The 15842-nt window shown below is 55.2% G+C and overlaps 2 gene segments (V, D, J or C); both read left to right on the top strand.

Annotated features, from left to right (window-relative positions):
- LOC131508845 (T cell receptor beta variable 12-3-like) overlaps window positions 1-13969 on the top strand; it is a 140116-nt gene extending 126147 nt beyond the window's left edge. Inside the window, 2 exon segments of the V gene segment in view lie at window positions 10138-10281; window positions 13779-13969. Of these exon segments, the coding sequence occupies window positions 10138-10281; window positions 13779-13821 (187 nt within the window).
- On the top strand, window positions 64-15482 carry LOC131508836 (T cell receptor beta constant 2-like). The segment is given in 5 exon segments: window positions 64-312; window positions 4936-5322; window positions 5883-5900; window positions 6035-6135; window positions 15247-15482. Coding segments are annotated over 5 exon segments (702 nt in total).
- Window positions 15483-15842: the final 360 nt, after the last annotated feature.

Raw genomic sequence — 15842 nt, 5'->3', positions numbered from 1 at the left:
ACTGGCTCTAGGACCCTGCCTTTCTCTCCAGATCCACATCCTTTTAATGGACCCTCAGAAAAAAATCAAGAAAGTAGTGTGGGACCCTCTGGATACACTCTGGCCATGCTCTGTGGCCCCAGGAGTCAGAGTTGAAAATGTTCTATGCAATATCGGTAAAACACAGGAGGGGATTTCTGACCGCAGCATCCTCAGACACCAACTACAGCCCCCGTTTCCTTCCACCCCTCAAATTTGTTTGCCTCCTGGCCTGGAGTCACTGTGTGAACACTGAAGTTTTCTTTGGAGCGGGCACCAGGCTCACAGTTATAGGTAAGCTATACTCTGGGTCTTTCCAAGCCCCTCATAGGGGAAGCAGGTCCAAAATGGCAGGTCCATTTTAGAGTGGCCATATTCTGATGTGCTATGATTATACCTTCGGCCCAGGGACCAAGCTGACAGTCGTCGGTAAGGCGGTGGGGACTCCGGGCAGGGTGTGACCGGGAGGATTCTATCCCGGAAAGTGTGGGAGGGAAGGGATCACCCAGCCCCTGGGTCCTGGACAAGGAGATGTCATGCCCGCATCTGGGAACCAGTACCTGGGAGGGTCCCGGTCAGGGTAAATCCACGCAGCCACCGGTGGTCCTCTGTAAACTCAGAGCTGAGCCTCGGTGGTTCCAGCAGAGGAGGGAGAGGAGATAGCACTGCCCCCTCTGAGTAGTTACCTGCCAGAGGAAACCTACAGAGAGCCCAGAAGGCAATCAATGAGCCCTGATGCTGGCCCACCTTCCTCACTGACTGGAACTCTCTGCAGGGGTTTCATATCTTCCCTTGCTCTGGATTTCACAGGAGGCCACACTGTCTCCTTTTTTCTGACTGTCCATGCACGGAGATATGCAAAGTAGGGCTGGTGTCTCTGTGAGCGAAGAGATCCACGAACACCCCGATCTGTCCCTGAATCCCAGCTGGGCTCAGCAGACAAGGGGAGGTTCTGAAGCAGATCTAAGAGGCTGTGCTATGGAGAGACCCTCTATTTTGGGGAAGGGAGCCGGCTCACTGTTGTAGGTAAGCTCGTCGAGGCTGGAGGGCTGGGAACCTACAAGGAGGGGCAGGGCTCCAGATGGAGCCTCCATTCTGGGGGCTTAGCTTAAAGCACATTTTTATCAGAAAGATCTGAATTCTTGCCTTGAGGCGATCGGGAGGGGACGGCCTCCATCCCTGGTAATTTCACAGACTGGCCATGCCAAGTCTGGGTTCCCGTGCTGGGAGGCAAGTAGTCTCGTCTTGGGGTCACCGTGTCCATCTCCCATCTCCTTGGAGCACACCCCATCACGGCCACGGTAGATGGGAAGCCTCTAGCCTTAGAGCTAGCTTCGTCCTGCTGTTTTCCCCCCTCGTCCAGAAACGAGAAGGACACGGGAGAAAGGGGTGGGGGTCACATGGCCACATTGGTCCCCTGACATTTCAGGCTGTATGTGTACCCCCCTCCCCCTCCCAGTGCCAAAATTCTGCTATGGAAAAGGAGAAGAGAGCGGGCAGGTACACTTGGGAAGGGCAGGAATTGCACGCAGGTGGGCAGTTTTCCTACCAGCCTGCAGTGTTGTGCAACAATGACAATTTTTTGCAAGTGGAGCCAAGCTCTCTGTCTTGGGGAAGCATGCGGCCTCCCTGGGGGGTAGTGTGTTGGAAAAGTACAGTCCCAGGAGGACTCCGGAGACAGGGTGGGGACAGGGGCACAGCGGGAAAAGGCGCAGAGAGTGTGGGGAACAGAGTAGGTGCTAGAGCCCCCAGAAGTTTGGGTGGATGCTAGCTTCTGGAAGGAAAGGCCCCAGAGCAGCAATCCTGGGTTTGTCACACTCTTGCTGTGCTGTGGAGCAACCAGGCACAGTACTTTGGAGATAGGACTCAACTCTGTCTCAGGTAAGGAGCAGGACCAGGGTGGGAGAGCTGTGGTCCCTGGGACCCGGGGCCCCATCTCTCCCCATGGCTGATTGTCAGGGGTCAGGTAAACTCTCATATCCTGGGGACCTTCTCCGGAGAGCTGTGGCTGCCATTGCTCTTGGTGTGGCTCACCTGGACCCTCTATTTTTCCTCCCTGGGTCTTCAGTCCTTGATGTGACCTCCTCGCTCTTTCCTCGGCTCATCCTTCCTTTTCATGTGTGTGCCTCTTCCCACCCTGAGCCTTCTCCTCTTTCCCCATCATATGCCTGGACCTTTCTCCAGGTCCAGAGCCACGCACCCAGGCAGAGAAGGTGGCAGAGCCCGTTCCCTGGGAGCTAGGACCTGCCCTCTGGCAGGAGACCCCCGCCCCAGGTTTTACCACAGCTCCCTGCAGCTGTGCTCCTATAACTTACCCCTCCACTTTGGGATGGGCACCAGGCTCACCGTGACAGGTTGGGGGCCACGCTCCGGGCGGGGGGGGGATGCCCATGCGTGACCCATCAGTCCAGGAAGGAGACGAGGGTGACGGACAGAAGTCCGAGCCGCCCCCTCCCTCTGGGAGTTTCTCTGGCTGCTCTGCTGTGCTTGTCTCAGACCCTCAGGGGTAGACTTGGTCTTGGGGGCTTTGTGTTTTCTTGCTGTTTTCTCGTTCTCCGGTCCGCCTTCTTTCACTCTCTTCTTTTTCAGGGGTGTGTTGTTTTACTTTCCCTTCTCTATCTGAGTCAGATCTTCTCCATTTTCCCTCCTGAGCTAACTCCAGTCCTTCATGGTTGACTCCATTTGGGTGAATGGGTCTGTTTTCTATGTTAAAATCCTTCTAACACCGTCCACCTGCTCAGAACTCCACCCTTGCCTTCCCTGTCCTCCTTCTCCATCTCCACCAGTCTCCAAAGACCCATGTGTGTCTTCCTGAAGGGATCTAGGGCTTTGGAGGCACAGGGGGTGGTGTATAGACTGGCGAGGCTGGGGTTTAAGGGACATCTCTGAGCCCTGGGAACAGAAGGCGCGTCGCAGTGTCATGAAAGCTGCAAGGGGTGTCTGAGGGACATAGTTCTTGGCAGGATCCGAGGAGATAGGTGTGAATAAACTTTCTGATACAACTGGAAACTTAGGCCACCTTAGTAACAGATAAGGTACAAAGAAGAGAAAAGAGGCTGAGGCCCCATTTTCCAAACCTCAGGACCTGTGCTGGGATGGTAGGGTAAGGGGCCCATCACAAAATGCTAACACACCATTGGCATGCTCCGGAGGAGGGAGGCAGGCGGAGGGGAGGGCAGGGATGGGATGAGTCTGGGCTGGGAACAGAGACAAGGCGGGAAGAACGGGAGAGTTGGTCCTACCAGATTGGTTTGCTCGAGCAGACTCTGTCCTGCAGAGACAGAGGCACATGCCGATGAGTGTAATAATTAGAAAGTACAAATTACTGAGGTTCAAAATGCTGGGGCTCAAGGGATGATAGTTGGCAGCGGGGCGGGGGGAGGTTGAACAATCAGAAAGTGGAAATCTCAGAATCTCTGAGATCTACAAAATGGGGGTAATAGCGCCAGCCTCTGGGGGTGTTAAATTGTTAGGGACTAACTTCTACGGACACCTTTATAAAAGGCTCACCTCATCGTGATAATCTTTTCTGCTCCTGGCGCTCATCATCATGTGTCAGAGTTTGGCCTTTTCCCAACCTCTGTCTCAATTTTCCCATTAGAAACATTTTTCAAATTTGGATAAAGTGTAAACATCCGGGTTCCCCACATTTCTGCTCCAAAAAAATCATTCCTCTGGTCAATATAGAGCCATAGATGGCAGAGTCCATTCTGGTTTAAAAAAAAAAAAAAAAAAAAGGAAGCTTAAAAGATGGATGTGTTTTCTTTTATCCCTGTGTGTCTTTACATGCTTCCAACATGTAAAGGTTGGTTGTAAAGGTCATGGCTTCCAACAACTCCAGAAATTCTCCCCTATCTGACAGGCATGTAAAAGGGCCCAGGACTTTACAACATGAATCCTCAGATGAAATGGCCCTTGGAATTTGGAATTTGTTCATACCCAGCAAGGTTTTGCTGCTTTTAAAAATGTAAAGCTTGGCTGTGAACTAGGATTTCCAAAGCTGGCAGGGAGGCTTGCTGGGCATTGGAAGGAAAAAAGGGTTCAATCCATGAGCAATATCTTTCACGGGATTATAGCCAACCCGGGCAAGCTAGCACATACCCCATGTGCCCCAGTATAAGTGCAGCGAATGTGGAGCATCTGGTAATAGCCAGAGACTTCATGGCTCCTCAAAGCAGGTTCTATGCTAAAGAAAGAAAGAAAGAGAAAAGGGAAGGAAGAAAAGGAAAAAAGTGAGTTGGGAAAAGAAGCATTTAGGAAAAAGTATAGTCAGACGCAACAGGACAGTGAGTCTTCTAGACAACAAAGGCTAATTCTAGTACCTGCTCCCCCTCCCTAAACGGACACTCAACACCTTGTACAAGAGAACAATGATAATTAGGAAAAGTCGATTCGGTTTCCAGGATCATGTTGCTAGCAAGAGAACCCTCTGCCTCACAATCCGGTCTCATTCAGCTCTACTAAAGCTGCTTCTCCATCTAAAACAAGAGACAGTCACACGGCGAAGAGGACTTTGAATGGGGAAGAAAAAGAGACACATATACTCTTTTGATAGATATGGAACAAGGCCTTGTTTAAGAGACTCTGCAAAGACAGCCAAGAGAATCAGGACCCATTGCTACCTTAGCCCAGAGAGTCTAAGTGTGTTCCTCATGGAGGAACCCAGAAAAAAAATCGCGAAGTTGTGGGAGAATAACAACAGAGGACAGTGACGACCAAACACACAGGACCTACAACTCCATAATTTTGCTTTAGGATGACCCCATTTCCAGCCCTCTCTGTCTCTGTCTCTATCTGTCTCTCTCTGTCTCCCTCTCCATCACACGCGCGCACACACACACACACACACACACACTGTCCTTCCAAACCCAGACAGCTCTCAGACCAGGCCTGGCCCCAACCCCCCTTCCCTTGCAGAGGACCTGAAAAAGGTGAGCCCTCCCAAGGTCACAGTGTTTGAACCATCAGAAGCAGAGATCTCCAGGACCCTGAAGGCCACACTCGTGTGCCTGGCCACAGGCTTCTACCCCGACCACGTGGAGCTGAGCTGGTGGGTGAACGGGAAGGAGGTGCGCGACGGGGTCAGCACGGACCCTGAGCCCTACAAGGAACAGTCCAGCGCGAATGTCTCCAGCTACTGTCTGAGCAGCCGGCTGAGGGTCTCCGCCACCTTCTGGCACAACCCTCGGAACCACTTCCGCTGCCAGGTCCAGTTCTACGGGCTCGGGAAGGATGACCAGTGGGACTACCCCGAGGCCAAACCCGTCACCCAGAACGTCAGTGCCGACACCTGGGGCAGAGCAGGTGAGCGGGGGGCTGGGGGGGATGGGCAGGGGGTGAGTTGGGGCACAGAAAGGGGGTCCAGGCAGGCAGGAGACCAGAAAGACTGGATGCAGAAAACGGGGGGTGGGTGGGGTGGGGCAGAGCGGGAAGACCAAAGCTCACTCTGAGGGTGAGCGGGCCCCTCGGACTCATTACTCCCCCCTCCCCCCCCGCATCCTCAGCCCCACAGGGCCTTGCCGCTGGGGCCCCTCTGTGTCCCAGCCCGTGGGGCTCAGCTCCGAGCGTGGTGCCCCCACCCCCGTGCCACCACGTTTCACGGGTTTCAGGGATGACGAGGCTGCGCTGGCTCAGCACAGGAGGGACCGTCCAGCCTGAGAGCGGGCTGGTCTGAGCCTGGGAGTCCGTGCCCACCTGCGAGGCGGACTCCGCCTGTCATGTTAGTGACCTTCGTGTCGTTCTTAACTGGAGTACAGTTGACAGGTGACACCGGGTTAGTTTCAGGTGTGCCCGACTTAGCAGTTCTTCCTCCGCCTTAGGAGATGGGGTCTCTCATCCATTTCCCTCCCCCTTTTCTCTTGCAGACTGTGGCTTCACTTCAGGTGAGTGACCCTCCCCCCCGCTTCCTCTCTGCCTCCCTGGCACCAGAGCTGGGGCACCCCTGGACCCTGGGGGCGAGGGGGAGCCAGGGGCACTGGCTCACAGGGAGCTCTGTGCTGTCCCTTCCCGCCCACAGCGTCCTACCAGCAGGGGGTCCTGTCGGCCACCATCCTCTATGAGATCCTGCTGGGGAAGGCCACCCTATATGCCTTGCTGGTCATCGTGCTGATGGCCAAGGTACGGAGGCGGGCAGGATGGGGAGGGCAGGCTGGAGGGAGAGGGTAGAACCTGGAATGTGAGGGGACCGCAGAGCCCGACCCGGGCCTGATATTTCCTGTGTCTCAAAGAAATGATAAGGTGGCTGCCAGACTGGGGAGAAAGAACGTTACAGAATGCGGCACCAGAGGATGGGGAGAGCCAGTGACTGTACCCCAAGTCGGGCACAGAGTCAGGTTCTCCTACTGTTCGTGGCCCATGGGACCCTGACAATGCCCTCTCTTCCTCAGGTCAAGAGAAAGGATTCCTGAAGCCAGCTCGGAGGAGGAGTCCTGAGCTTCCAGTCGGCCATTGCCCCAATATGGATCCTCCTTTTCCCACTTATAGCCAGGGCTTCTGAAGAGCTGTTTTCATCCCTCTGCTCACCCCAGTAGCTACCCCTTATGTGCATGCACACGCGGTCGCTCATGACTCAACTTGCCCTAAGCCAGGGGGGCCTCGCGTGACGAAATTGACTGAATCAATAAAAATGGCCTGTTCTGGCTTGACTCTGCCTTGTGAGTGTTGGGATATGTCTTCCGCCCATCTCTGACTTCCATGTGACTCGAGTCAGGAGAGATACCCCAGGTATTCGAGGAAAGTGAGGGACCCAACCTGCGGTCGGCAATCCTCCTCCCTTGCCAGGAGAACTTTAGTAAATGTGAATGGTAGTGATGAGATGAAAAGAGGCTTACTCGGGAACAGCCCAGAAAAATGGTGACGTTTCCTACAGGAACTTCGTGTCCCCCCTGGACAAAGGTGTTCTGAGAAAGAGCCCACGCCCACAGGCGTGTCCACCGGCAACTGGTCAGGTAGCCCCGGCTAACGCAGCTTGCTTTCACACATATCGGCCAGCTCCCTTTCCGCCCTCTCACTGAGGACACGACTGTCTTCACTTGACAAGCAGGCTTCCCGGACGCGAAGAGAACACGCTGACTTGGAGATGTATTCTCAGTAGCAGAGGGGTGTGAAAATATCCCCTGATCCCTCCCGGCAGGGTAGAAAATAAAGGCCCCTAAAACCAAGAATCGGCCCTATTGCTATTTCTAGAAATCCTTTAAGAGCTGTTGGTGGTCTCATTGTCACCATGGTGACGCGGCCCACTGTCCTGAGGATGGCACAGGGGACCCGGCAGTGGTCCTCTGCCTCCTTGCTCCACGCGTACCTCACTCACTCGTCTCCCCCTGCATCCCTGACCCACGTGCTCTCAGACTATGTTGCCCTCCTTTACCTGGAGTGACCTAGTACTCTGACTCCTACTCATTCTTAAAGCTTTAGCTCCAACATCTGCCCCCCAAGAAGCCTTCTCAGGAGCTTCCTTGCCCCTTACTCCCTGAGGGCGGCCCACATGCATCCTATACTTGGCTACCATAGTGCCCTGTGCACACCCCCTTCATGAGACACAGGCCACACTTGAAGGACACTGCCCCTTCACCCCTTCAAGCGTCCCCGCCTGACACTCGGCTCCTTGAGAACAAGGACATGTTTTATTACAGTGTCCCTGGGATATGGCATAGCACTTTGGTTCAGTGTGAGTACACAACAAACGATCTTTGAGTAAGTGAGTGCATAAAGGAGTGGGCCCCAAGTGACCCAGTTCAGGAGAAGACATCACCATAAGGCCTGTCTGAAGTAGCCACACTCACAGGACTGTGACATACAGCCTTCTCTCTGTGTTGCAACACATGAGGTACTCAGATGTGTGTGCACATATACAACACACACACACATGCATGTACATACAATTATATATACATATATATGAGACAACAAAGACTTCTTAAAGGATTTCTAGAAATAGCGATAGGGCTGATACTTGGTTTTAGGGACCTTTAGTATCTACAACACATATATAATATATATTGTATATATATATGCTGATATGTATGAATGCACTAACTAATAGTGCACTAATAGTGCAAATGCACTAACTCACTCATTAAGCCCATATCACTGCAATGTTCTGCTACTAACCCCCAAGAAAATAAAGATATCCAAGTCACTTCCCTGACCATGAGGGGGGAACTCATGTATAGAAAGCGTTGAAATACAAAGTGATGCTTTGAAATGGCAACGTGAGCTGTCTGCTAAAATGCAGGCAGAGGCTAGCTCTCGGTTTCCCACTGGGATCATCAGGGAGGAGTCTGAGAAGGTGGCAAACCCTTCAGAGAAGAGTCGGTCTGATCATCCGCATGGGCGGGTGGTGGTGGGCAGTCAGAGGCATGAACCAGAGCCGAAACAACAGGGCCAGGTGCTCGTGGGTGCTTAGCCAGAGGTGAGGTTCAGGGAATGCAGGGAAAAGACGTTAGGGAGGTCGGTGCAGGCTCATCTGAGGGCAGGCTCAGGTCCTTGCAAACAGCACGAGGCCTGGCACATAGTAGGTGCTCATGTTGCGTGTGCAATACACGAAGGACGAGGAGCTTGGACTTTGTGCAGGCAGCACCGGGGTGTTACAGAGGTTTCCCAGCTGTCTGTCCCCATGCCACAAGCTGCCATCACCTGTTCTGTGGATTCCACTCCTGGCTCCTCCCACCCGCCTCACTATAAATGCCAGTCTGTGCAGGTGGGCACAGTGAGTCCCAGAGGGGAGACTCGGCGACATAGGTCTCCTCAGAGTGGTGTGTGCCTCGGTGAAGGGGCCTCTCTGCCCCACCAGCCCTCTGCCACCTGTGCTTCCTGTCTCTGCCTGGTGGTTGGGGGAGGGGGCCAGAGGGAAGGAAATATTTTTGTATCGCGCTGTAACATTGTGGGGGTGGGAGTAGCACACAATGATTCAGGTAGAGGAGGTGCTTTTACAAAAAGCTCTGCCTCAGCAAATATCCCCACCCAGCCCAGGGAACACTCCTGGATGGGGCGTGGCTGGGAGAGGTCTTGGGAGCTGGTCCCTGATGGGCGCTCGCGTGGACCTGGACTCAGGGAACGCCTCTGTATCTCCCTGTTCCAGACAGCATCCCAGGAAGTGTCAAAGTGGGATCATCACCCAGCACTTTTCACAAACCTCGCCCTTGACAGAGGACTTGCACATGTGTTACTTGTGAAGAACTCACAACAACACTGTGGGAAAGATGTTATCCCATTTTTCAGATGAAGGAACTAAGGCCAGAGAGGTTGCAGGCTCTGTAAGTACTAAGAGACAGGGGTCTAGCCTGGAACACTTCCTAACTCCAGCCCAAACCACCCTTCACCAATCCCCATTCATTTTCCACCTCCACTGTCTTGTCCCCAAGCCAAGCTGATTCTCCTCTGCAAATTGGCCATGACCTCCTGCAGTATCCAGGTTACTATGTCAGGCTAGTTCCCTAAGTGGGGAGAGAGAGAAGCCTGGGAAGGAGAAGAGTGCACCCTCAGCTCGTGCCAAGGGAAGTAGGAAGAAGCAGAAATTTTTGGCAGCCCCTGCCCACTGTGCTACAATAATGAGCAGCACTTTGGGCCAGGGACCCGGCTCACTGTCCTAGGTAAGAAAGCTCCAGGTGGGAGGGAGGGGTGCGTTGCCCAGCCTGGACACCTCCCGCACCGACCCTGGCTCTCAAGGAGTGGGTGCTGGCCCCTCCTGGGCCCTAGTCCGGGAAGGCAGGTTTGAGTCTGGGTTCCCAAGGCCGTGCAAACACCGGGCAGCTGTATTTTGGGGCTGGTTCCAAGCTGATCGTGCTGGGTAAGGACCGAGCGCTCCGCGGGGTGGGATGGAGAGGTGGGCAGCTGCCCGGCTCCGTTTGGGGGTCCCGCTCAGAGACGGGGCTCAGCGCCAGGGCCGGGACTCCCGGGGTCCGGGTGCGGGGCGCGCAAGGGAGCTGGGCTGGCGGGAGAGGGCAGCGCCGGGTTTTTGTCCTGGGGCTCTGGGCCGTGAGCACAGAAACTCAGTATTTCGGCACAGGTACCCGGCTGACCGTGCTAGGTAAGCGGGGGTGCCCGGGGGGCGCCGGGGAACGCTACGGGGCCGGGCACAGGGGGCGGGCCTGTTTTTGTGCCGCGCCCGGGGGCTGTGAGCCAAAATCCTCTGTACTTCGGCTCCGGAACCCGGCTGTCGGTGCTAGGTGAGCGCGGCGGGGGGCGGCCGGGTGCTCGGCAGGGGGCCCGGGGCTGTGCAGCCTCCGCCCCGACCTTCGGCGGGCAGCCGGCTGACCGTCGTGGGTGAGTGGTCGCGGGGTCGGGAGGGAAGGCGGCGGGTGCCAGGGCCGGTCCCGCCTGCGCACCACCTGGGCACCCCCTGGGCACCCGCTGGGCGCCCGCCGGGCTCCCCGCGCCGGCCAGGGCTGCGAGGCGGGGTGGGCGCTGCTGGGTTTGCGTGCGGGGCTGGACCTCTGTGCTCCTACGAGCGCTATTTCGGCCCCGGCACCAGGCTCACCGTCTTAGGTAAGGTTGGGGAGTCTGCTCCCCCCCCCCCCCACCGGCGTCCCCGTCCCAGCCCCTCTGTCCCCGTGGAAGGGGCGGGTGGGCCGGGGCGCGCTGTCCATCTGCGGGGCCAGCCCTGCAAGGGGGGCGGGGACCGGGTCCTCCCAGCCGGGAACCAGGCGGAGGGCAAAGGCGGCTTTAGGTCTCTTTTCCTGCTCCGGAGGTACTTAGGGCCAGGGTGAGTGGGGGACGAGAGGGTTGATTAGGACTCAGGGCCACCGGATTAGAGGACCAGACAGAGAAGGGAAACTCCGGGCTGGGGGAGGCGCAGATGTAGCTGCTACGCAGAGCTGGGAGCTGGAGGGCGGGGGAGGGGAGAAGCAGGGCCAGCAAGGGATGGCGGGCACCCGGCCTAGCCGGCTCCTGGGAGGGGTCGATGGAGGGGAGGCCGCTGGACAGAGGAGGAAAGGGATGAAAAGCGGGAGAGGAAGAGAGAGGCCAGAAAAATAGTGAAGGAAGGCATCAAACAAGCAGGGTTCCCTGATTTACTGTTCAGCATTTAAAATTAGATTTAACCCCCTGCCTTTCTCTCCTAAGCGGGAGGCCCCTGAGGTGTGCCTACAGCACCAGTCCTGCCTTGGGCTGGACTAGAACCTCAGCCCGGGGGTGCATTCACAACCCCTCATGTCCCCCTCTGCCCCCACCCCCACCCCAGCCTGAAATCTCAGACCTCACACCAAGTTCAACAGCCCAGGTGGGCAGGATTTCATTTGTCCCAAACATACATTGAAATGCAGACTTGGTGTTTGTGGGTTGAGAAAACTTCCCAGGGGGGTCCCAAGCTCCTAGATCTGGAAAGCGCCTGGATGGAACATCCCCTGGCGCTGAGAATGTTGAGGCCACAGAGGGGAAGAAACTCACAAGACTGGTACAGGAACCTGGACTATTTTGATGACAACAGGCACTATTTGCAGTTAGACTGTCATTAAGCTGGAGCCAGTGGGGCTTGGCTAAACTTTGTCCCGGGGAAAGGCCAGATTCCTGCAATCAGCAGGGGTGAGGAAAAGACCAGGCTTTAGAGCCAGAGAAAACTGGGTCCCAATCCCTGGCTCACTAGTGAGCGGGTGACCTTGGGCAGATGAACCTGTGTGAAGCTGGGTCCCCTCTACAATGTCATCACCAATACCTACCACTTACTATTGCTGTGCAGATGACATAGGACCCTGTATGTCAAGTACTCGGCAATGGCGGATTGTTATCATTCAGCCCTTCTCTTCCCCACCCTTCCCCTCGGTGGTCCCTGGGGGGTGAGGGCAGAGGGTGAGCCCAGTGCCAAAGGAGGGACAGGATTTGACCTGTGGATAATGGAGAGGAGGCCTGGCTATATGTGAGAGGTGGACTGGGAACAAGAAAGAAACTTCACAAATCTGCCTGAGGCTAGTCCAACCCACAGAGCGGATACAAACAGAGGCTCACTGGTACCAAACTTACACCCACCTAGGCAAGCTCACCCACACCCCGCAGGGACTCACAAACATGGAAGGATAAAGTGACCCGGCCTCACAAGGAGCTGTGTAGACAGTGCCCTAGAGTGCCGTCCAGGTCCTGTTTGTCCTGCCAGTAAACATCACACGTGGCTCAAAGGACATCATTAATTTTGCAGGAAGAACTGAGTGCTTGCCAATGAGGGGGTCAGAGGGGTGCCCCAGGAAAGCTGGTACAATTCCAGAGCCAGGGTCTTTGAGACAAGACTGAACACACCAGGCTGAGCAGGGAGGTTGATGGAGCTGGGCAGTATAGCTATTAGTTAGCCTGTTAGCACTTCAGGCTGGGTCAGCCAGGAAAAACCTAGGAACATAGGGGCAGTTAGCAAGTAGACGTTTGCAGGGAGAGGAAGCTGACAGGTTGGGAGGCCAGATCAGCTCAAAAGGAAAATGCCAGGCTCTTGTTAAGAATTTCAAGATGGTGACAGCAGCCGGGAAACCAAGAGTGGGGCCTTTGTAAACGTGGGGTCCTGAACACGGGTCACACACCCATGAGGCTGGCCCTGGAAGTTAGGTCACAGCCCTAGAAATGTGAAGCATCCCCTAGAAGAACATTTTCTCCACCTTCCAGGCTAAACTAGATTCTCATAAGAATGAGATTTTGCATTTTAACAGAATTGCCAAGAAACAAACGAAAAAATCAGCAGAAAGCAAAGGAGTGGGATAAAATGAATGGAGAGCAAGCCCAGGAGAAGTGAGCCAGGCTGATGAGAAGGTGGCCTGGGCCTTTACCCAAGACTCTGCAGAGGAGACGCTCAGGACAAAACTTGTCTCAAAGCAACTGCTAGCAAGAATTTGCTCTGAGGATCTCAGATGCTTATTTAGGGAGCTGATTGGTAGAAAAAAAGGATAACATTTGGAAGCAAAAGAGCAAAGAAGGTTGAAGAATCCTTGAATTTGACATAAGGAGACATTGCTCTCCGTCTGAGCTTAGGAACCTTGGGGGGTACCCGAAGGCAGATGAATGGCTAGGATGACCTCATGAACCTCAAAAAAAAAAGTCAGAAAATCTCACATTCTCATGAGCACACCATAAAACAAAAGTGTACCCTCACACAGGTGCACGACCCTATGCCATCTGTATATTGTCATCTGAAGAAAATCCCCAGCCCCCAAATGCCCTCCTTATCCCCAGTTCCCCATTACACCTGAGCCTCTTAGATTCAGATGCAATTCACCGGCTCAGGACGGGAGCCTTCTGAATGTTTACATCATGTAAACCCCCCAGCCCCTCTGGAGAGTCAGTGTCCTAATCCTCCCTTCACAAGAAGGAAGAATGATGCAGGGAAATTAAGACATCATCTGAAAGTCACAGTGGTGGGCAACGTCAAGTTTTAGGATTTGGATCCTATTATTCTGATTCCAATCCTGTGCTCGCTCCCCTGAAATAACTACTACATAATATGGTGAAATGTAGACAGGTGAGCTTTTACTGATGGAGAAGAAATCAAATAACATTAATGAAGGGACATTACTCAAAATGTCTGTAGGGTAACTACAAAGGACAGGAAAGGCAGGAGAACAATGACAGAGGAATGGGACAGTGACCCCCAAACACACAGGACCTACAACTCCATAATTTTGCTTTAGGATGACCCCATTTCCAGCTCTCTCTGTCTCTGTCTCTATCTGTCTCTCTCTGTCTCCTTCTCCATCACACGCGCGCACACACACACACACACACACACACTGTCCTTCCAAACCCAGACAGCTCTCAGACCAGGCCTGGCCCCAACCCCCCTTCCCTTGCAGAGGACCTGAAAAAGGTGAGCCCTCCCAAGGTCACAGTGTTTGAACCATCAGAAGCAGAGATCTCCAGGACCCTGAAGGCCACACTCGTGTGCCTGGCCACAGGCTTCTACCCCGACCACGTGGAGCTGAGCTGGTGGGTGAACGGGAAGGAGGTGCGCGACGGGGTCAGCACGGACCCTGAGCCCTACAAGGAACAGTCCAGCGCGAATGTCTCCAGCTACTGTCTGAGCAGCCGGCTGAGGGTCTCCGCCACCTTCTGGCACAACCCTCGGAACCACTTCCGCTGCCAGGTCCAGTTCTACGGGCTCGGGAAGGATGACCAGTGGGACTACCCCGAGGCCAAACCCGTCACCCAGAACGTCAGTGCCGACACCTGGGGCAGAGCAGGTGAGCGGGGGGCCGGGGGGGATGGGCAGGGGGTGAGTTGGGGCACAGAAAGGGGGTCCAGGCAGGCAGGAGACCAGAAAGACTGGATGCAGAAAACGGGGGGTGGGTGGGGTGGGGCAGAGCGGGAAGACCAAAGCTCACTCTGAGGGTGAGCAGGCCCCTCGGACTCATTACTCCCCCCTCCCCCCCGCATCCTCAGTCCTGCAGGGCCTTGCCGCTGGGGCCCCTCTGTGTCCCAGCCTGTGGGGCTCAGCTCCGAGCGTGGTGCCCCCACCCCCGTGCCACCACGTTTCACGGGTTTCAGGGATGACGAGGCTGCGCTGGCTCAGCACAGGAGGGACCGTCCAGCCTGAGAGCGGGCTGGTCTGAGCCTGGGAGTCCGTGCCCACCTGCGAGGCGGACTCCGCCTGTCATGTTAGTGACCTTCGTGTCGTTCTTAACTGGAGTACAGTTGACAGGTGACACCGGGTTAGTTTCAGGTGTGCCCGACTTAGCAGCTCTTCCTCCGCCTTAGGAGATGGGGTCTCTCATCCATTTCCCTCCCCCTTTTCTCTTGCAGACTGTGGCTTCACTTCAGGTGAGTGACCCTCCCCTCCGCTTCCTCTCTGCCTCCCTGGCACCAGAGCTGGGGCACCCCTGGACCCTGGGGGCGAGGGGGAGCCAGGGGCACTGGCTCACAGGGAGCTCTGTGCTGTCCCTTCCCGCCCACAGCGTCCTACCAGCAGGGGGTCCTGTCGGCCACCATCCTCTATGAGATCCTGCTGGGGAAGGCCACCGTATATGCCTTGCTGGTCATCGTGCTGATGGCCAAGGTACGGAGGCGGGCAGGATGGGGAGGGCAGGCTGGAGGGAGAGGGTAGAACCTGGAATGTGAGGGGACCGCAGAGCCCGACCCGGACCTGATATTTCCTGTGTCTCAAAGAAATGATAAGGTGGCTGCCAGACTGGGGAGAAAGAACATTACAGAATGCGGCACCAGAGGATGGGGAGAGCCAGGGGCTGTACCCCAAGTCGGGTGCAGAGTCAGGTTCTCTTACTGTTTGTGGCCCCTGGGACCCTGACAATGCCCTCTCTTCCTCAGGTCAAGAGAAAGGATTCCTGAGGCCAGCTCCAAAAGCGTATCCTGAGTTCATAATCCTCACCCCGGATTCTCCTTTACATGCTTCCAGCCTGTGTTTCTAAAAGCGTGATTCTCTCTCCGCCTCTTATCTCCTTCCTGCCGGGTTATCTGTCCCTTCGCCCCACTTCCCTGTGGATTGAGCTCCTCAGCCCTGACACTGAAAGAGACTAAAACAATAAAAAGTGTCGTGCCAGGCCTGGCTGTGTCTCAGAAGTGTCTGTGAAGTTCTGCCCTCCAAAGACCTAGCAAAGGCACCACCCCTCTGGCACATGAAACCACTGACCCTTCTTCCTAAGCGATGCTGCTTCCTCCCGTTCATCCTGAGGGAGGATGGGCTCCCTGATTCACACCAGCCATTCCAGGCTCCCGGTGTGTGGGGTTGGTCTGCAGGGTAAGGAGCTGGGCACAAGAGAGCCCTAACCCCACCTTGGCATGGGGCACAGGGCAGGGCAACCTGTGTGTTGGAATGCTTGGTCATTTCTCAATTCGAGACTCAAGTTTCATTTATTATGCATTTAGGTTTTATCCACGTCTGTTCTTAATGCCTCCTTCAGACC

The sequence above is a fragment of the Neofelis nebulosa genome, chromosome 4 (genome assembly GCF_028018385.1).
Source record: "Neofelis nebulosa isolate mNeoNeb1 chromosome 4, mNeoNeb1.pri, whole genome shotgun sequence".
NCBI classification, from domain to species: domain Eukaryota; kingdom Metazoa; phylum Chordata; class Mammalia; order Carnivora; family Felidae; genus Neofelis; species Neofelis nebulosa.
The sequence above is the reverse complement of the archived record's forward strand: the minus strand, read 5'-3'. Positions and strand labels throughout refer to the sequence as shown.